A 19975-nucleotide genomic window follows, 5' to 3' on the forward strand; every position below is an offset into this window, starting at 1 on the left:
ATGATGTCAGCAATAGTTGTCTTGGCCTGCTGTGACCATCAGAAGGCCAAGTCAGAGCAGCAAGGATGCTGCAAAACAGCAAACTGGCTCCCCCTCTTCTTGGCATTTTCTTCCCATGCAAGGCTGCTTTGGTTATCTCACATCCACTTCTGTCCCAGGACATGTTAAAAAACACATCCTTCTCTTCATTTCCAGCTCCTCCTAAGTTCAGCCCCTCCTGACCCTGCAAGCATCCAGGCCCTCCCCTTCCTGCTGGTGCTTCCAAGTGCCCCTACTGTGAATCATCTGGCAAGCCCTGAGACAAAGTTATCCATGAATTAACTAAACTCAAAATGAAACTCAGACCCCACCCCGGGCCGTGCTGAGCTGTGGCCGGGCTCCACACCAGCGCTGGTTCCAGCCAGTCCAGTCTGTGTAATTCAGAGAAACTTTTTGCCTGAGGCTCTTTGGTTTTCTGAAATCAGCGGAGCAGCACAGGGCTGCTGGGCTGCCTGCACAGAGCTCAGGGCCCAGGCACTCAGAGCTTCTCCCAGCATACCACAGCCACCCAAACAGAGCAAAGCAGATCCTCTTCCCACCAGAGCCCAGGGACTCCCTCAGCTCTGGCCCAAAGCCAGCATGCAATGGCTGGAAACAGAGATGCTCTTGGCCAGTGAGGGCCTGGATGGGGTTACAGACCCTGCTCCCCTGAATCATCCCACAAGGCAGGCAGAACAACAGGCCCCCCCATCCCAGGCTCTGAGAAGAGCAGCAGGCAGTCATCTTCCCTGAACAATTCTGGCAAGTGCACTGGATTCCAGGAAATATAAATAACTACTCAGCCATCTGGAACTGTCCCTGGGCTGGTTAGCAAAGGTTTCTCCCAGGCTCTGCCCTGTTCCCGCTGGCTACTCGGTGCCAATGCAGAAAGTACCAAGGGAGTGGCACAGCCCCCACCAGGATCCAGAGCAAACTTGTCTTGTTCCTGCCAGAGACCACCTTCACTCAAGGCTGAAAGAGACCCTGCCTTCAATACAGGGCCAGAGCCACACTGAGCCAAGAGCTCACACCAGGGCTCAGGATGCTCAGCCCCTTCCCCACGCACCAGCCAGGCTTCAAGGTGCTTAAGGAGAAGGACAGGCAAGAATAGACCTCTCACTCCATCATACATCACTTTTCTTCATTTTATTCTTTTATTTGTACAGCTATATTTTACAGAATGCATTAATGCAGTTTAGACACAGCCCAAACCCTGTCTCCCGAGATTGTTTATAACACAAGCATGTAAAATAAGACTAAAAAAAAAATCCAAAACAAAAAAAAAAAAAAAACAAAAACAAAAACAAAAAACAACATTCCCCCACTTAAGACTTCAACCAAAACTCCTTTTGCAACATCAGGCTGTACCTTGAAGAAACTGAGCTCAATATAGTCCATACACTGAAAACTTCCATTGAAAAGAAAGGCACCGTGCGAAACCACATTTTACATATATACAGACTGAGAACTAGAACAAAAAAATTACACTTTATTATTATTTTAAATTCCTTCTGCAGCTTTGTTGGTTTAATACACACTTTTTTGTAAATTGTAAACCTTCACTTGCAAAAAAATACAAATACACTGATGCATTTAGACAAAATATTTTCTTACTTGTACAGATGCAATACTTTAAAATATCTCCTTAAGTGCTCTATCATAATAAAGATTCTCAGAGTGGCTTCTGCCTGCAGAGTCCAACTGAGCCTTTAATGCATTTTATATATTTTTAATATAGCTTTTTTAAAGGTCTATATATATTTATTTTATATATATATTTATATATTTATATCTATATATATTTACAACTCTGCCATAGATTCCTTCACCTTTGGTTAAAAAAGTTAAAGCCCTCTCTTTAATAGCATACTTTCTCTTTAAAAGAACACACATTTTGCATACAAAAGAAAAAAATCTGTTCCCATAAATCAACATTACATTCCTCATCTTCAAACGGCAAAGGCTGTGAAGGTTAGACTCCAGAGTTTATCAACACTCCACTGCACAGACATTTAAAATGACTATTTAAATTTTTTTAATGTTTTATATACAGTAAGATCTGAATAATTTTATTTTTTCTTTTTGTTTCACATAACTGGGAAAAATAAAACCCGTGTATTTGTAATTTTTTTTTTTTAATTTCTAATGTTTTTCCACCTATCTGTACTATGGGTTTAGAGGCACTCCATCATGTGATGAATATTTTTTCTCTCTTCTTTTTTTTTTTTTTTTTTCCTCTTTTAAAGTGTTGCAAATATCCTTTGGACAGCTTCTCCCTGCCATGCCCCCCAAGCCGACCTCCTCCTGGGAAATCCTGTGCCTTCAGCAGGCCTTGGGGAGCTCCGGAGGCACCTCGCTGGCCGAGATGCGGTACTGCACCTTGGTGTTGGTGATGGCCCCGTGCTTCTGCCGCAGGTGGAGCCGCAGCTGGCTTTTGTGGCGGAAATGCAGGTTGCACTTCTCACACTGTGGGGCGACAGGCAAAGAGGGAGCGTGTCAAACGCCGTGTCCTCCCCTCAGGGCACACTCCACCAGAGGCCCCAGGACACTGCACCCACTATGCAGGTGGACGAGGGGAAAAGTGGGAACATGGTGGGAGGAGCAGCACCTGGGGCACCCCATCCCAGGCTTTCGGCAGCATATATTGGTTTATGGGATGCACAAAGGGCAAAGTCCCTCAGGAGATGACTCTGGCTCTGATAGACATAGCATCAAGCTCCATATCTAGGTGATCAAACCAGCTACAGGGTTATTTCTGGAGCTGCTTTTGACCTCTGCCAAGCTGGATGGCTCCAGGATGTTTGCATGTCAACCCCTTCTTGGATTCCCTTTCTAGCAGATGGTGAAAGCCAGGAAAGCCCCAGCAAAGAGCTGAGAGCCCACAGGGCTGCAAGCAAGGCAGGGTAGACAGCTTGCTGGGTGCGATTATCACCATCAGAGGGGAGCTCAGGCCAGGCTGTCTGCTCCTCTCCCCCATCCCCACACACCACAGGCAGCTGTAATTTAAGCCACAGCTATTTGAAGAAGTGTGACCTTCTTCCAGATGGGGTGGAAGAAAAGAGCAACTAAGATGTACCCAGCTTGGGCTGCATGTCAGTGTTTCCAACACAGCCACGCCTGAAAAAATACCACATCAGCATCAGCTAATGCCTGGGAGGGAAATGGGGCACGAGAAGCAGGGACGTGACCTTGGTGCGGGGCCTCATGAGGCTGGCAAAGGGCATTAGGATGCTGCAACCAGCCTGGGCGAATGCCCTTTTGTCTTCACAGCCCCTCAGGCTTGGCAGCATTGTCCCCCAGCCCAAGCTGATATTCCCCACCACCAAAAAAAGCAGGGCCACTCACATGATACGGTTTCTCTCCTGTGTGGATTCGAAGGTGACTTTTGAGGGTCTGCAGGTGCCGGAAGCGTGTGCCGCAGATCTCACAGGGGTACGGCTTCTCCCCGGTGTGAATGAGCACGTGAGCACGGAGGTGGGCCACCTGCAGAGAGCAGCTCTGGGTCAGAAACAGCCCCAGGGAGGATGGCATCCCACTGGGAGCAAGGGTAATCCTTGGGAATGGGGTTCTGCCCAGACGGCTTTTTCTGTCTATTGGGTTATAGCTGGGAGTCAGGGCCATGTGTCTGAGCTTTGGTACCTCCAGTCCTTAAGACAAAATGGAGCAGAATAGCCACAACCAGCAGTCAGGCTTCCTTACTAAGCCACACTGTCCCCCTCGGACCTTAAGGTCCATATTTATCCCACAACACCATGGGAAGAGCTGCCCAAGACAGCAAGTTGGCCCATCATCACCCTCCTCTCTGCCATGAGGCATCACCAGTCTTGGCAGTGAAGATCTGCCAGTCCTGGGGACAGAAGATCTAACCACATCCCACCTCCCCAGGCACTGTGGGTCCCAGAGGCTACACGCACCTGGACAAATCTGGCCCCGCAAGTCTCACACTTGTAGGGTTTCTCCCCGGAGTGGATGCGCGTGTGGGTTTTCAGGTTGGCCGGTCGGTTGAACTGTGCCCCGCAGATGTTGCAGCGGTACGGCTTCTCTCCTGCAAAGCCCAAAAGAAAGGGTGAGGGATTAGCTACAGGTGTGCTCAGCACCCAGGATCCATGGTGCTCCCCAGAGTTCAGTCCCTTCAGGTGCCAGACCCCATGGCATGAAGCACGAGCCCTGACTTCTGTCCCTTTTGGAGATGGCTGTGGACAAGCAGCATTGGGCAGGGTGTCTACAGGGCAGGGTGAGCTTGGGAGGCAGTTTTTCTCTTTTGGATTGGGAGCTGCAGCCTTCAGGGCAAGAGAGGATGTTAGGCAGCTCTGCCAGCAAGGATTAACAGCATCATTCCTCCTGACCCTATGACAGCAGCTGGCACCTGCATCTCCCTACAAGCTGTCAGTAGGCACACCCTTGAACAGTGCCCTGGTATTTGTGTTGTCTCAGTCCCCTGCACAGCCCTCCTAGAGCTCAGCTGAGAATTTGGAGAGCTCAGCTGTAGGAATTTGGGTCTAATTCAGTGCAACAGCATAGAGCTGTCAGCCCAGACTTCCCTTCCCCAACTTGTGACCTGGCTATTGACATGTTAAGCATTAAAAGCATGAAATAAAATAAGCCCTAGGTTTGTCAGCAAATGACTAAACCCTTAATATCCTCTTCCTTTCTCAGCTCTCATTGCGCTGATTCACAGAGTCCATCTATTCATGGATTTTACCATCAGCAGAGTTTATGCCAAGCTAGATGTGACCTGGATTTCTTGGATGTAAAAATAAATCTCAGACTTCTCCCTAAATGTTCTTTTGATTATTTTAATTTTTTTTTTTTTTGCTTAAGCCTACCACAAAGTTACCTGGAGGCCATGCATTTGCTCCCAGTTATGAATTTTGCACAACACCTTTAAAAACAGTGGTGCCCAGTGCTTTACAGCAAAGGAGGTTGAGCTCCACCCCTGTTGCAAGGGCAGGTTTTCCCCCATTCCCAGGTTTGGTGCTCTGTCCAAGGGCTCCCTGGCAGTGCCTAGTAAAGCACCTTGCTCTTCCCATCAGGGACAGCTTGTGACAGAGTAGAGGATGATGCGCCATAAACACCCACATGTTCACCAGCCCACAGCCTCCCCAGAGCTGTCACCATAGCCAGCACTGTACCTGTGTGGACGGTTTTGTGGCTGGCGAGGTTCCCCTTGTAGCGAAAGGAGGCCTGGCAGCGGTCACACTTGTAGGGTTTGTCACTGTGGACTTGCAGAGAATGTCTTTTGAGAGAGGCCTCCTCAGAGAACCGGCAGTCACACTCATTGCAGAAGAAGGCTCCGTTCTCTGGGAGGGCAGAGAGAGGAGCAATCAGATGGACAGTGCATGGGTCACCTTCTTGGTAGGCTATGGGATGGATTTGGAATGGAGGAGAGGGTCAGCCAGAGCAAGTGTTGGAACAAGCAGCTAAGTGCAGGTGTTCACATTCAGTTGTGCTTGCACTGTGCTGTTACCTCCTGACCTTGTGCACACAGCAACAACATGCATGGCTTGAGAGCAAAATCACCACGAGCTCTTGTTTAGAGCTTTCTCTCTCCTTTAGTGACACACAGGCTGCTTCCAAGAAGCCAGGCTGGCACCTGGACATCTTCCAGAGAGGGAAAGCACTCAAAATACCAGGCATCCTCTAAAGGATGCTCAGCTCTGGAGCAACTCCTGCACCTTCAGAGGTCTTTTAACCTTTACAGGTACAGAGGTCTGCCTTGAGCTTGGGAAGATGATCATCACCCAAATCACAAGGCAGACTCCCCCAGCAGGAGGATGCCCAACTCTTAAATGTTGTGTTGAGTGTTACCACAGTGAGGTTGCCTTCTTGGATCTCTGCCCACACTACAGGTGGCAATTCTGCATTCCCCCTCCCTGAGCTACAGGCAGATGAGTGCACAGATACCTGTCTTTGGGCTTGTGGGGTTTTGTAACAAGATTGCAAGCCTCATTATTTGCATTTCCCCAGATGTGCACACTGGGCTCCCTGATAATAAAGATATAATGACGGATGCATGAGACATGCCAGCTTGCCCAATCCCCATTATGGGTCATTACATCTGTCAGGCTTGTTCTGCTGTGGTTCTGGTGGGGTGGGGTGCACTTGTTTCCTGTCCTTACCTGCCAGGTTTGCAGCAGGTGACTATCTCCCTGCACAAGGTATCTGGATGGTGCTGGGGAAGGGGAGGAAGGCAGCAATTCCCATGTGCATGTGTCCCTCATATGCATGCACACAGCTGGGCAGACAGTTAAGAGGGGGCTGTAAAGCACTGTGGGGTCCACCAGCATCTGGGACAGGTCTGACTGTGTTTGGTCATAGGGCAGTCAGTGATGGGTCCCTACATTGCACAGCTCACCAAATGCTGGTTGAAAAAAGCGACCAAGGATGCAAGACTCACCACAGCTGGAGTCAGAGTATTCAGACTGGGTTTCCCCCATCTCTTCTCCAAAGTTTGAGCTAGGGGTATGAAGGCACATCTCAGTATGTTGTGGGGACTGGCAGCCACAGGAGCTGCACTTCGATGAATGCATGTACAGTGGGGACTGCCCTTCGCTGCTCCGAGGGGACCCATCCCGGGACCTGTGGAAGGAGAGGAACGTACACAGCTGTGAGAAGGCCCTTGCTGTGCTCGAGACACCAAGGGTGTTTGCACCCCTCCCAACACAAGGGACAGACATGTTTTATGGGGACATCTTTGTGGTGAGCTGCACAGCATAGCTCTGATCAACAAGATATTCTTAAGCTTCAAACTTTCAGCTGTCCATCATCAAATGACTTCAAATGTCTTTAGGAGCATCCAGGTCCACAGGATAGCCTATTATTCCCTGATACTTTGGCCATTCCAATGCTTACAGCCAGCAAAAAACTTGAGGCATAGGGAATCTGGTGGAAACACAGGCTAGGCAAATCCAGGCTCCAGAAATCATCCAGAGCTGCTGAAGTTACCCAGGGATTCACAACCCAGCGTTCCCAGTTCCTTTGCCAGTCCACGCTGGCACCACTACAGGTGGGGACGGTGGGCACTCAATATCACTGGCAGCCCTCCACCAAATGCAGGGGATTCCATCTGCTCATGACTGGACTTCCCAGCCCAATGCTACAGATATTTCACGCTTCCAAACCCTCACCAACAATGCAGGAAGTCCTGTTTCTCAGGGAGGGGGGCATGGGGGGGGTGGAAATCTTCTCACCTGTTAACAATATTGTTGAGTCTGCTCGCTTGTGGGATCGTAGAGTCTTCACCATTCACACTTATCTTTGTGGGGGATTGCACATTGAGATGCTCCGGCTCCATGGACTGCTGGCAAGTGGACATGGGCACATAGGTGCGAGGAGAGAGGGTTCCCATCTCGTTCTGGTCAGTGCTGTCTTGCTTGGTGTTCTGGTTGAGAGAGTTGAGGACAATGAACTTGTACTTCTTCCAGTTGCAGGCTTTGGGGTCTGTGGGGCTCTTGGTGAAGAGGGAGCTGGAGTTCTGACCGATACGGGCATTCTTGCTGCTGCTGGACTCAGTTGGTGAGTTGGGCTGGCAGTCTGACTTCTGCGGGCTCTGAGGGCTGATGAGTCCCTTGCGGTCCAGGGGTGTGTTGGTGGGCTCAAAGTGCTGGCTGATCTCGTCCTCTGAAGAGGTCCGCTCCTCTTCTTTGGCCACTTTATCACAAGGGAAGTAGGGATTGTTCCGGACTGAAGGGATGACAGGTTTGGGCCCAGAAGCCACGCTGTAGTGCATGTCACTCCTGGCTTCTTCAGCAGCACCTTCCTTTGGAGCATAGATGGTAGCGTGGCACATGTTGGCAGAGATGTCGGTAATGGTTCTCACGTACTCAGTGGGGATTGTCCTGGAGCTGTCGCACGGCAGGATCCTCTCCTTGGGGAAGGCACCTGCCCTTGAGAGTTCAGAGAGAGGCATCCTCATCTCCCGCAACTCATCATCCACTAGGAAGCTATTTAGAGGGAGAGGGCTGTATCCATGGTAGGAAATGGGGGATCCAGACAAACTGTTGATCAAGCCAGGTGCAAAGGCCCTCCCATTGCAGAGGGACCCGTTTTGAAGAGGCATGCCATTCTCTGAGACATCTCTGCTCCGATAAGCCATCACCTCTGGGTGGCCCAGCATCCGTCCAGCCAAAAAATCTTCCCTTGGGGTCTTCACAGCAGACACCATCTCTGCTTCACTGGAATCGGGGAAAACAAAGTAATTGTTTAGGAGGCAGACAAAGTCATTTTCAGCTGTTAAAGATACATTTGCAGATACTTTGTCAGTTCTTCCCCTGCCCACCCAAACACACATTCCCAGGCTCTTCAAAGCTCACCAACTGCACTCACCTAGACTTGACAAACCTTCGGCAGGTGTCAACCACGTGCTCCATCTGCAGGTAGAGTGCTGTGGCCATCACAGCCATGATATTGTTCTCCCTCAAGTTCAGGCGGGAGGTGTACATGAAGTCCAAGAGGATGCAAAACCCCTCAGGGTTAATTTCAGGATCCAGGTTGATAACATTCAAGTTGCACTTGAGCTGGTCAGTGAAGATGCTGTAGAAGAGGCCACTGCAGAGGGGAGACAGTAGAGAGGACAAGTGTTATGAAAATTCAAAGGGAAAAAAAAGAGAATTTGTATGAAATCCCCAAGTACAGAGGGGGTTCTTGAATGGGAAGGGAGGAGGAGGCAATTACAGAATTCCCTGAGCTTCCCCCTTATTATCAAGCTTGGTTTCTCAGCTTACTAAGCATCTTCTGCACTGCACTTTTCCCAACTGGAACAGCCTGCTTTTAGATCTCACCTGCTCAACAAATCCCCACTGTCTCCATTTAGTAATTCCCAGCTTTTTTTGTTTTTTTTCATTGTTGTTCTTACCGCCATGTCCCTCCCACTATGACTCATTTCTTTCAGAAGCCTCTTGGGGCATCCACATAGTTTTAAACCAGAAAAACAGAAAAAAAAAAAAAAGAGAAATGTTGGCAAAACATTTTTCAGACATTTTAATAGTCAAAGCTTGGCTTTTTGAAACCTTTACACCATGTCAGCAAGAGAACCTGGAAGGCATTTGCTGTAATTCAACTGGGCAATGGTGGATATTAATTAGCATTCATTGGGAAGCAACTCCAACAATCTTAAGAGCTGGAAAGGGATTTCAGACCCCATCAGGCTTTAAAAAAAAAAAAAAAAATTAATAAACTAAGGTGGGTGCAGCCAGCAGTCTGGGAGCCAGGGAGGAATAGCTCTAAAATTAGTAGTGGCAGGGGACACCTCTGTCACAGAAGACTCACTCGCCCTAGAGAACATTCAGCCCTCCCTCTCCTATCCTATCCTGTCCCTGTGGCACATTTGTGCTTTGCCTTCAGGGATGTGCCTCACAGCTGCTGTGCTCCTGTTGGTCTCCATGGGCTGTGTGTGGGCAGATACGGGTACACAAGGACAGAGGTGAGGACAGCACACTGGAGGGAAGCAGTCTCAGCTCTAATCCCATTACAGGTACAAATTTCTTGGCAACCCCTTTCAGTTCTGTTTCTCTGCCTCTGATTCCCTGTGAATCCCACCAGCCCCCACAGGGCTGCAGCAGTGCTTCCGGAGGTCAAAGGCTGAAGAAGCAAGGAGGGAGGCAGGGAAGGACCCTATTCTCACCTGCAGGCCATCAGGACTGTTTTGTGGGCTCTAAATTGCTCCCGGTTCACGATGATGACAACATCAGTCAAGATATCCCGGCTTCTGAGGCGGTTGAGATTGAGGAGGACGTCGCTCGCGTGGCGGGTGAACTGGATGCAGCTGTCTGCCGGCGAGGCCATCTTGAGTCTGTCAGACATAAGCATCAGAGGAAGATGAGAATGGAGAACAACCAGGCAAGTACCTTAAACCTGGGGAAGAGATGGCTGCTGCTCTGGCACATGCTCAGATGGCCAATTACTCCTGGTAGGGGCAGCACCAGCTCCTTGGTCCCAAGGCATACAGTCCTGCACCACACCAAGCTTTTGCCAGGCTGCCTAGTGAGGTCCCTGGTCTCCTGACAGTGAGACCTGGCACGTCTCATCCCACCCATCAAGCTAGTGGGTGAAGGCAATCAGACCCTCCTGATGATTAGCCAACCACCTCCTCTTTCTCCCTGCCTCACCCATGGCAGCCCCACCCCAGTCCACTCCGCCCACTCAGGTTCACCTCCATAATGTTTCCAACATTAGAAGCTTCTAGCTTTTCAAACTCCCTCAGGAGCCATCCTCCTCACCTGTGTGATGCCTGGCTGTAAATCCAGCCACAGGAATCAAAACAAGCCTTAAGGTCCCAACTGAAGTTGAATGATTTCAACATCTGGAAAATCCAGCCCACAGTGGAATACCAGTCCTCACCCAGGAAACTACTTTCCTGCTCCTAAGTGGTGGTCACTCTGGAGAAGACCTGTCCACAGTTTCCCAATTAACTGATGAGGAGTAGAACTCATCTAACCTGCTGGACTGCTACCCACACCATGGCCCATGAGCAAGGTTTGGGTTAGTCGAGGAATATGAAGCCTTCTCCCAACACACAACCTGTTGACACATCTCAGAGGTGTCCTCCCAAGCAGTACCCAGGATGGCCCATGTCTCTCTGAGCTTTGGGCTGGAATGTGCATCTTTGGTGTTAAATTCTTTGATGATCAACACCCTCCCATAATCCTGACTCCTCCTTCCCCAGGGGCACATGAACATACAGCAGTTTCTGCAGAGCAGCTGCTCTCCCAAAACCGAATTCCAGCTGGATCTAATGAAATGCTGCATTAAGGAAATGGGGAGACAGATTAGGAGGGAAAACACAAAATTTAAATTTACATACCCAATGCCTCAATTCACAGTCCAAAAGTTTCTTTCAAACCTACAAATAAATCACAAGAACACAAACAACACATTAGCTGGTAATTATGAATTGGCCATGGCAGGTCACAAGGCTGCTATTTTGCTCGAGTATCAGTTGGATAAAAGCTAGAGATAACAAACCTTCTACTCTCCAGTAAGGTTAACATTTGTTTCTTCCGGTACAGTACGTTCTTATCACAATCACAGGCTTTGAGAATCCAATCAGGGCTTCTTCCACACCCTCTAGCCCAAACCATGGGCGTATGCCAAGGAGATTTTCATTTCCATGACTCAGGAACTTAAAGGCAGGTGGGGAAGGGAAGTCAAGCGAGAATTTTCTCACCACTTCTTTTGGAGATAACTCTTCCCCTGCCAAGACTGAATTCCTGTCCAGTGCCACATTCAAGACCCATGCCATACTCCCTGCACCTTGTTAACAGGTATGACGTACACACAAACATCTGCTGCCACTCTACTGAGAAACCCACATGCTCCAGCCATTGGTGAAAACGCCCTGGGATGGGATTGCTCAACAGATTTGGGAGGATATAGGTGTCAAGTACTAACGTGACTTGGCCAGGACTGCATAGGAAACCAGTGGGAGAGACAATAAGGATGCAGAACAAATATCCCTTCCCCTTGCTGATGCCAAAGCCTTCCCTTAAACCACAAGCTGTGTCTCCAGGCACTAGCTTCATCTGGAGCTTCACCTTGTTCAGCTGGGACAGAACAGCAAGGAAACCCAGGAGTTAATTGCCTTCCAGAACTCATACTAATCCTCCAAAATTCACTTAAACCAAACCCAACTGACTTGGCACCAATGCAGGAAGAAGGTCCTCAGAGAGTTGCCTCAGCAGGTAGAAGCACAATAAATAAGTGAGCCAACAAACCCCAAGACCTTCATCACGCTATTTTGAGGACCAACCCCTACACTGTTAAGACTGCAGGAAGCCAAATAATCCCTTGACAAGGGATTGTCAAGTGTTTCCTCCCCTCTCCCTTGCAGGAGATGTACAGGTCTGGAGCCCAAGATCCCCTGCCATCCCCAGAGCCACTGGGATGAAGAGATGAGATTTAAGGCAAGGTATCATGCACAAAACCCAGAGGGTGTCTTACAGCTTTATTCCAGCCACTCTGAGCCTGGCCAGCTTAAAACTTCATGCACATACAAAAAGTGACTCATTTCCCAAATACTGCAGACTCTGACCTTTCTGTACACGCTCACTGCCAGCCACTCACTACTGTCAGTTGCAAGCCAAGGGACTCACAGCGTTCTGCAAGGAGCCCAGTGCACATCCCTGTGCCCACATGAGCAGATGTGTGTGCTTGGGGCAGCTCAACCTCAGCCACAGTGCCAGATATACTCTGCCAGGCTCTGGAGAGTCACCTCAGTGTCACAGAGGTGAGGAGGTGACCCACTTGAAAACCAACAAAGTAACAAACAACCAGATGAACTCTGTACCCCTGAGCATCGTGTGAGAAGCTGCTACTGTCGCCAAATCCCCTTATCCAGAGTGAGGGCACAGCACTGCCAGGGGGACACCCAGCTTGCCTCCAGAGCTGCACCCCAGCACAGCCCCCTTCCCCACCCTTCCAAATTATCCCTCCCAGCACAGTGCTGCTGCAATGTCCATAGCCCCAAGAGCTGGGCAGGTACATCCCAAGCAGCTCCTGGCTGCAGGATGTGGGCATGCAAAGGGAAAGGGACTTTCCTTCCTCTCACTGTGCTGAGCTGGGTTAACCCTGCCCCTTCCAGTTTCCGCACAGCACTGGCTCTGTACCCCAGCACAGGAGGATACTCAGATGAGAGACCAGAGAGAAGGGGATGGCAACAAGGACCAGAGACCAGCGATGGGAGCAGAAAAAAACACTGCAGCCAAGCATGGTCTTTGCCATCTAAACCCCCCTCCAATCCCATGAGGCTCCTCCAGGCTCAGCTGGGGCCAGAGCATCATCCCACACCCCACCTCCTCCTCCCCTCCAGTTTTCCTGTCCAGTACCTTGCAGGTGGAGGCTCGAGGCTGTGTGCCAGGGCTGGCTGTGCCCATAGAGGAAGGTCTGGAATAGGCACAGCGCCCATTTTGGGGGTGGCCACATGGGGCAGTCACTGCTGTTGCCTTCCAGGAAGGCAATGGGTCTGCCCCAGCGGTTCAGGGAACAGCCCTTCCCTGCCAGCACCTCCCCGAGAAAACCCATTCCTGGAAAGGAGCCCAGAGCTGGCTCTGCCTTCCCTGCAGCTCTGTGAGCACAGGGAGGGTGCACCTTCGTGTGGAGGAACCTCTTTCAGCTCAACCCCATGCAAAGGGGACACCCTCTTTGTTCACTTCCCTAGGACAGAGGGGAGAACCAGGGACTTCCAATCCATTTTTCTGCCATCTCTCTCCATTGATCTACTCTCCCAATTAGAGGGAATCCCTTTTTATTAATCCTCCTCCCACTCTGTGCACAGGGGGAGCTGCTTGCTCCCCTATCCTTCTTTGCATGGTGATACCCCGTGGTCTTAACCCTTCTCCCACCCCCAATGGCACAGGCAGGGAGGAGGGCATCAAACACTCCCCTTCCCTGGGCCCCAATCTCCTACCCCTCCAGAGCCTGCAGCGCCGACTCACTCACATCACCTTAGAGGGGTGGCTGGGTGAAGTCTTCCTTCCCCACAGCCTCATCCCACACAGTGTTCTGAAACTGCCCGCCCAGGGGAAGCTCCATCCTGCCCTCCTCCTCCCCAGTCCCTGCAGGGTCCCAGCCCCATGGGAACATCCCTGCTGCCTGCCAGGGTGTGCTGCCAGCTGCCTCTCCACCCTGCCAAGGAATGCCTGGTTTCTCCTGAACAGGGAGCAGGGGGACAACCAAGAAAATGAGGTGGGGTGTGGGTGGCTCCCCCAGAAAAGCCATGGGTGCTACAGGCCATGGTGAAGATGCTTTCGGCTGTGGGTGTGTGAGTGCCCAGCTCAGCTTTCTGATACCATGCAATCCAGGGGCACTACGTGTCCTTTAGTTGTCACAGCAGTTTTATTAGTTTAGTAGCTTCTGGTTAGTGTCTAGGCCAAAACGTGGCTGGGTTAATAATAACCCAGAAGAGACTGAGAGAAGTCCACAGCGTCAGCACAGATCAAAAGCAGCATCACCAGTGCAAGCCCTGTCGTATTTTCCACCGTACCCGTCCGTGAGCGGATCGCACTCGCTCTATCGAGCGGTCTCAATCTGATCCAATTTCCTGCCAGCAAACAAATGTTTCTAGGAAATGCAATGCATTATCTGGACGGGTTTATTATCAGCATTTGGAACCAGGAAAACTGCATATTTTCTCGAGCGCCGCAGGGAACTTTATAGTTCATACTTCAAAAGAGGGTTTAAAGGATTGCCCTTGAAAGCTGGCCCAGCTCAAGTCTCACATTGTTTTGGTCTTTGCAGAAGAAAATGCAGAGGAGGGAGGGGGTAAGCACGCTAAAACTGCCTCCAATGTTTTCTTACTAAAGAGGACTCCCCTGCCCTCTACGGAGCCAAGCTCTGGCTGTGAGGCAGAGGCAGTGTGTGCCCTTGGGAAGCAAGGAGCCGAGCCTTCCTCAGCATTTCAAACGACCCCAAGCAATCTGGCACATTAATTTTTCAAGGGAAGGCAGGAACCATGTGTCCTGGCTGAAATCTAGGGAGCTACTCCAGAGAACAGAAGATGGACTCCGTGTCCTGCCAACACAGAGCCCTGTGCTGAGATGCCGACCCCAGAGCAGGGTGCAGCTGGAGCTGGGTGTCCCCAGCAGCTGAGCTGGATCCCTGGCCCTGCTGGGCTCCAAGGAGGTGTCTGATCATCCCTACCCTGCACTGGGACAGAAAATTACCAGCTGGCACCTGACCCTCCCTGTCTCTGTACTCCTGGGGCTGAGGGTGGCACAGCTCCTTCTGGCAGTAAGGAACTGCTCTGGCATCCCGCCTGGATGGGATGAGACACACGCACAGCTTGGGGTGCCTTGGCCAGGACAGAGACACCCCCTTGTCCCTATATTTAGCCAAACAGACTTAAGGAGGTGAGTTTCAAAGGGTATCTAGTCCTACAGGACACCTCCTTCAGGATGCATTCAGAACCCCCTGTCCTGCAGTGTGCTTGTTTCAAGTTCTCTCCTCCATAAAAAGGGGTCCAACATTCCCCGTGGGTACCCAGCACACAGCCCGAAGGCAGCAGCTGACCAGGAGAAAGAGGGAAAGGAAAACAATAAAAACAATATAGATCAAAAATTTCCTATCCCTCTCCCAAATGCCCCTAGTTCTGTCTCTAGTTTAGATGGGAAGCTCCACTGAGATTACTGGTGTTTTAAAGCAGTCCTGAAGACTACACACTTGCTCCAATTTAGGGGTGTGTGTCTTTTGGTTGCCAGCATCCTGCAGGGATGCTAACACATAAGATCTAGCTTGGATTTTAAAAAGAAAAAAAAAAAAAAAAAAAGAAAAAGCAGGACTACATTTGCAGCCTAAATTTGCAGTCTGAAGGAGCTTACTGGTCAGATGCTGACTTTTGGATACTGATCTAACCAAACTGCAAACTGTGAACTCCTGAGGTTTGCCAATGCCTGCTGTAAACATGGAAACCAAGTGTCACTTTTTGCCAAACAGAAGAATGGTTTAAAAATAGATCTAGAGAAGAATACAGGCACTCGGCATACAAGGCTCCTGTTTATAGACTCCCATGCTACTATAAAATGGAGCAAGAGGTTATGAGCACACAAGCAACCTTCCACCAAATTTAGATTTTACCAACTTCTCAGAAAAAAGAAAACAACATTTCAGGCTCCAGCTGAACCAGTTTGAGTGAAGTACCCAGCCCAGGTATTACAGCATACAGACTAAACCAGGCATGAAATAGTTCTTCAATCTTAACACCATAAATATATGAAGGTACATAAGTTGCACACTGAGAAATGCATCTACTGATTAGAGCTTCATTTTATTCATCTACAGACTTTGTAAAAAGGTTTTATTTTTCATGGAGAAATAAAGTGAGAGGACAGTCCTACCACATAGGTCTGGCACACAAAGTTTTACCACCTGTATTTGTATAGGGTTTTGAGGATAACCTTACTATTTACTAAGGAAAAAAAATGTGCTCCGAACCCAAACACTATTCCTACAAGTTCTTATTGGGCTGCTGCAGTTGGACACTGAAAGCTTTCCCTGCCCAAGGAGAAGGAAAAAAAAAAAAAAAAAAAAAAAAAAAAAAAAAAAAAAAAAAGAAAACAGAAAAAAAGCATAGCTTTACAATACATCCTAAATTAGGCAAAAATTCAAGGGCAGATTAACACCACAACTCTGAAAGATTTTCACATGTGATTTCATGACCAGACCCAGAGAGAACTCCATATGGAAATGTCAGTGACTTTAATAAGCACTCGGTTGTTTCCAATTAGGCTCCTTAAGTAAGTTCAGTGGCATCCAGAGTTTCCTCTGCCACCTTCCTCCAAGCTGGCAAGCATTTTTTTTCTTTTTTTAACGAGCAGTTAATAAACACGTTCCCACTCTCCCGAGGCTGCCGGCCCCGCGCGGACCGGCGGGAGGTGACACTAGATGGCACCAGTTCGCTTTGCTGCAGGAGCAATTTTTCCCCTTGGAAAATAAAACACCCCAACCAAACCTGGAAAACATATAATTTTGTCGATGTAATTCTGTTTCTCTTAAAACGCATCTGAGCAACATTATTTTTATGAGCTTTCCCAGCCTTGTTTTGAAAAACTTAATGTTTCTGTTAGGTTTATTTTTGTACCATCCAACAGCCGGCTGAATCCTCCCTGCACTGCAAACAGGGATGTCTAAAAAATGTCACAAAGCCTTTTGACAGATAATTTTTTTTGCTTTGTTTTTGGGGTGGGATTTGTAAGAATCACTTCTCATTCCAACTTCTTCCTTCACAATAATAACTAACCAGTTAACCTCCACTTCCTCTCCCAGTATTGACTCAGACAGTCAGAACTGAGGGGGATTGGAAATTGGAATTGAAATGCATCTCAACAGAGCTTTGATCTGTTTTGCCAATCAAAATTGAACACCAAGAGATGAACTCTTTTCTTACTGGAACAATATAATAATCCATTCTTCTGGAAAATTTCTAGATACCCTTTGACTATTTTAATGGCTTGGTGATATGTTTCATGGGGCAAAATGCTTGCCATCTATAATGCAAGTTTTTAAACCTACAATCCTACTCTCAGGAGAAAATAACAGAATCTCTGTTTCTGCTTCTCCGTGCATATATAAAGAGAGGATTTCCCTAAAATATTTTTAGAGCAATTTTTGAACTGTAACCCACTCAAGGACTGGAGGAAAGAGCCTGCATTTGCTCCTAAAGCTTTTATCCTCTAAATTCTTGAAACAGTATGGCAAATAATAATTTTTAAAGCATTTAAATGCTCAGGAGAGGAATCAATAAGATTCCCAGATCGAATAAGGGCCTGATCCCAAACCCGGCCGCGCTGACACTTCCACTGGCACAAGCAGCAATTTGGCCCAAGACAGAGGTGTCAGACCAATGCAGCAGCTTCTCACTGAGCCTCATCCATCTGTCCCCAGCCTCCCTTCGCACTGATCCTGCGCCTCCTGAAGTCAGTGGAAAAAACTAACCGGGGACGGGTTTGTTTTTGTTGATTTTGACTCATGATTTTAAGCCCAGATTTGCCTCTTCCCTGGAAATGCAACAGGGGGGTCAAAGGCAGCTTTTTAGGCACATCTGAGAGGCTGCCGTGGATTTTTCTAAGCAAACGCCTTGCTTTCTGTTTCTCTCCTTCCCAAGAGGCGATTTCATAACATTTCATATTGTGACTTTGCAAACTACAGGCGGGGGGAACGGCGGGGAGGGTGGGGGGAGGGGGCGACCGGGAGAGGTCGCTGCCGTCCGACCACGAAAGTTTTCATAACAAAGTTGGGCTTTTTCGGTTTTGTTTTGCCTTTTATTTTTAAAGGGGGGGAGGGGGAGCTTAAAAAAAAAAAAAAAAAAGAGTTAAAATATATATATATATATATACGCACACAAGATCACGCACCTAATAAAAACAATTAAAAAAACCACAAGAAACCAAAACAAGCAGCGCTCTCTCTTCCCCGTCCGCTCCGGGCGGTTTCGGGGCCGCAGCGGTGCGGGGGTTGCGCGGCTCCCCGCAGCCGTTCGCTCCAGGAATAGCGTGTGGCCGCGGGCCAGCCCCGCGGCTGCCGGCGGCAGATTTACGAGCGCCTGTCCCCGCGCCAAGTCCGCCGCGGTAGTAAACACAGGGGAAGGGCCGCGCTGGGGGCAGCGGGGGGCTCCGCACGCATCGCGCCCCGGACCCCGTCCCTCGCATCCCTCGCATGGCTGCGCTCCGCTTCCCCCGCCCGCCGCCTTCCTCCCGGCGGGGGACGCCCGCTCTTCCCCACGGGTGTTGTTGTTGTTATTATTATTATTATTATTTTCAGCCCTAAGCGTGATATTCGGAGTCGCTTCATACACTTTTGCCCCTTCCCGAGTTTTGCATCGCGGTTGAGTTCCCGGCCGGCAGCCGCCCCGCACGCACCGTCGAGGCGAGCGCGGCCCCCGCCGCCCCGGGCCGGCGCTCCGCGGTGCTCCGGAGCCGGCAGCCGGCGGCGGCCGAGCCTCCCCGCGGGCTCCCCCCTTCCCCGGGCAGGGAAATGCCGCAAGTCTTCTCCATCACCGCCCGCTCTTAGCCCGGGGCTTGACAGATCACGGCGCAGCCCCGCCACAGGTTGCAAAACGCACCAGCCCTTTCGCGGTTGCGCCGGGGACGGAATAACAATAATAATGCTTTAATAACTGAAACAGAGAGAAATGGGGGCTGGCGCGGAAAGGCCCGTGCCCGGTGCCGCCGAGCCCCCGCGCTGCCGCCAGCCCCGCTCCGCGGCGGCTTCGTGCGGCGGCGAAACGACAACAGCGACACAACACGCGCACACCAAAAAAAAAAAAAAAATAGAGACAAAAAAGAAAAAAAAAAAAAAGAAAAAAAAAAGGAAAAAAAAAGGGCAAAGAAAAATAACACACACCCCGAGCAAATGATCCAGCCATTGAGAGCGGACCCCGAGTCACGCCACAAGCCCGGCGGCCGCCAGCGCTCGCCGCCGTCCTGCGCCCGCGGAGCGGCTGCAGGTGCAGAGAGGAGCCACCGCCGTCCCCCCCGTCCCCACCCGGCCGTCACGCGTGCGGGAAAGCCAATAATCCCAGATAACCGATAATCCCCGGGAGAGGACGGCGAGGGGAGACACTCCCACCCACCCCGCTCCCCTCCCCTTATACACGCTCCCAGCGTTAAAGACATGCAGGCACCCCAATTTCCATATTTTTTTCCCTCGGCTGACAGCGGGCAAGGGAAAAGAGGGGGATGTGTATGTGAAATAAATAAATAAACAAGGCAGGGAAAAATTAAATTGAGATTATAATAATAATAGTATTAAAAAAAAATAAAGGGCACCTGCAGCGGGAAAGTGTGGGGGGGGAAGGAATGAGGAGGGAGAGGAAAAAAAATGGGTAGAAATATATAGAGGCGGCTCCGCGCCAAGCGTCGGAGCGGGGCAGGGAGGGAAAGAGGAGGGAAAAAAATGGAGAGAAAAAAAAAAAAAAAAAAAAAAAAGCGAGCGAGAGAATTAAAGGGTAAAATCGGCCGCGGCAATAGAAGCAGCAATCACCTGGTCTCCGGGCTTTCCTAGAAACTCCTTGCATCACCACTTCTAAGAACCCCAGTTCTAAGAATCAACAGAGCCCAATTCTCGGAATTTGAGCTGCGGACTCTACCATCGCGCTCAGCATGGGGAGGGCCACGGACCTCCCCCCTCCGCGCCTTCCACGACGCCGCGCCCCTCCCGATGTGCGCGCCCCCCGGAGAAGGCCGCCAACAGGGTGGGCGAGGGGGGGGCGCATATCCCGGGGGGGCCGCGGCGGCGGCGGGGGTCTCACGGCGTCGCCCCCCGTTCATCCCCCTCCCCGTTCCCCCCTTCCAGCAGTGGTCGCGCCCGGCTGGCGGGTCACGTGGCGGCGGGTGCTGCCGGTGACGTGGGGGGCGCGCGGGCGCGGAGCAGCGCGCGCGGCGCGGACCGAGCAGCGGCGGCGGCGGCGGGAGAGGAAAACGGGGGGTCCCGGGCACAGCTCCGGGCGGTGCAAACACACATCACACCC

General features: G+C 50.3%; 1 protein-coding gene across 4 annotated transcripts; it reads right to left on the reverse strand.

The window, feature by feature from the left end:
* Nucleotides 1–1145: 1145 nt before the first annotated feature.
* BCL6 (BCL6 transcription repressor) lies at nucleotides 1146–19702 on the reverse strand. 4 transcript variants are annotated; one of them, XM_053986150.1, is made up of 11 exons: nucleotides 12108–12164; nucleotides 10981–11137; nucleotides 10820–10858; nucleotides 9641–9808; nucleotides 8344–8565; nucleotides 7209–8192; nucleotides 6416–6597; nucleotides 5151–5318; nucleotides 3933–4063; nucleotides 3364–3501; nucleotides 1146–2484 (listed from the first exon to the last, which is right to left on the reverse strand). In XM_053986150.1, exons 4-11 carry the CDS (start codon nucleotides 9799–9801, stop codon nucleotides 2341–2343), a joined length of 2130 nt encoding a protein of 709 aa, XP_053842125.1. In that variant the 5' UTR covers nucleotides 9802–9808; nucleotides 10820–10858; nucleotides 10981–11137; nucleotides 12108–12164; the 3' UTR covers nucleotides 1146–2340. The 4 variants fall into 4 exon arrangements, with proteins under 4 accessions (XP_053842125.1, XP_053842122.1, XP_053842123.1 ...); XM_053986147.1 differs by lacking the exons at nucleotides 10981–11137; nucleotides 12108–12164 and adding an exon at nucleotides 19489–19702; XM_053986148.1 differs by lacking the exon at nucleotides 10981–11137 and having other exon boundaries at nucleotides 12047–12175.
* Between the last annotated feature and the right edge of the window lie 273 nt (nucleotides 19703–19975).

Source organism: Vidua macroura, chromosome 10 (assembly GCF_024509145.1).
Source record: "Vidua macroura isolate BioBank_ID:100142 chromosome 10, ASM2450914v1, whole genome shotgun sequence".
NCBI classification, from domain to species: domain Eukaryota; kingdom Metazoa; phylum Chordata; class Aves; order Passeriformes; family Viduidae; genus Vidua; species Vidua macroura.

Excerpts from the sequence above, each read along its gene's own strand:
- BCL6 (XM_053986147.1), bottom strand. The coding sequence starts at position 9,801 with ATGGCCTCGCCGGCAGACAGCTGCATCCAGTTCACCCGCCACGCGAGC. Across the intron at positions 8,193-8,343 it reads CGAAGGTTTGTCAAGTCTAG|TGAAGCAGAGATGGTGTCTG; the intron begins GTGAGTGCAGTT and ends CCCCGATTCCAG. Across the intron at positions 3,502-3,932 it reads GCGGGGCCAGATTTGTCCAG|GTGGCCCACCTCCGTGCTCA; the intron begins GTGCGTGTAGCC and ends TGCTCTCTGCAG.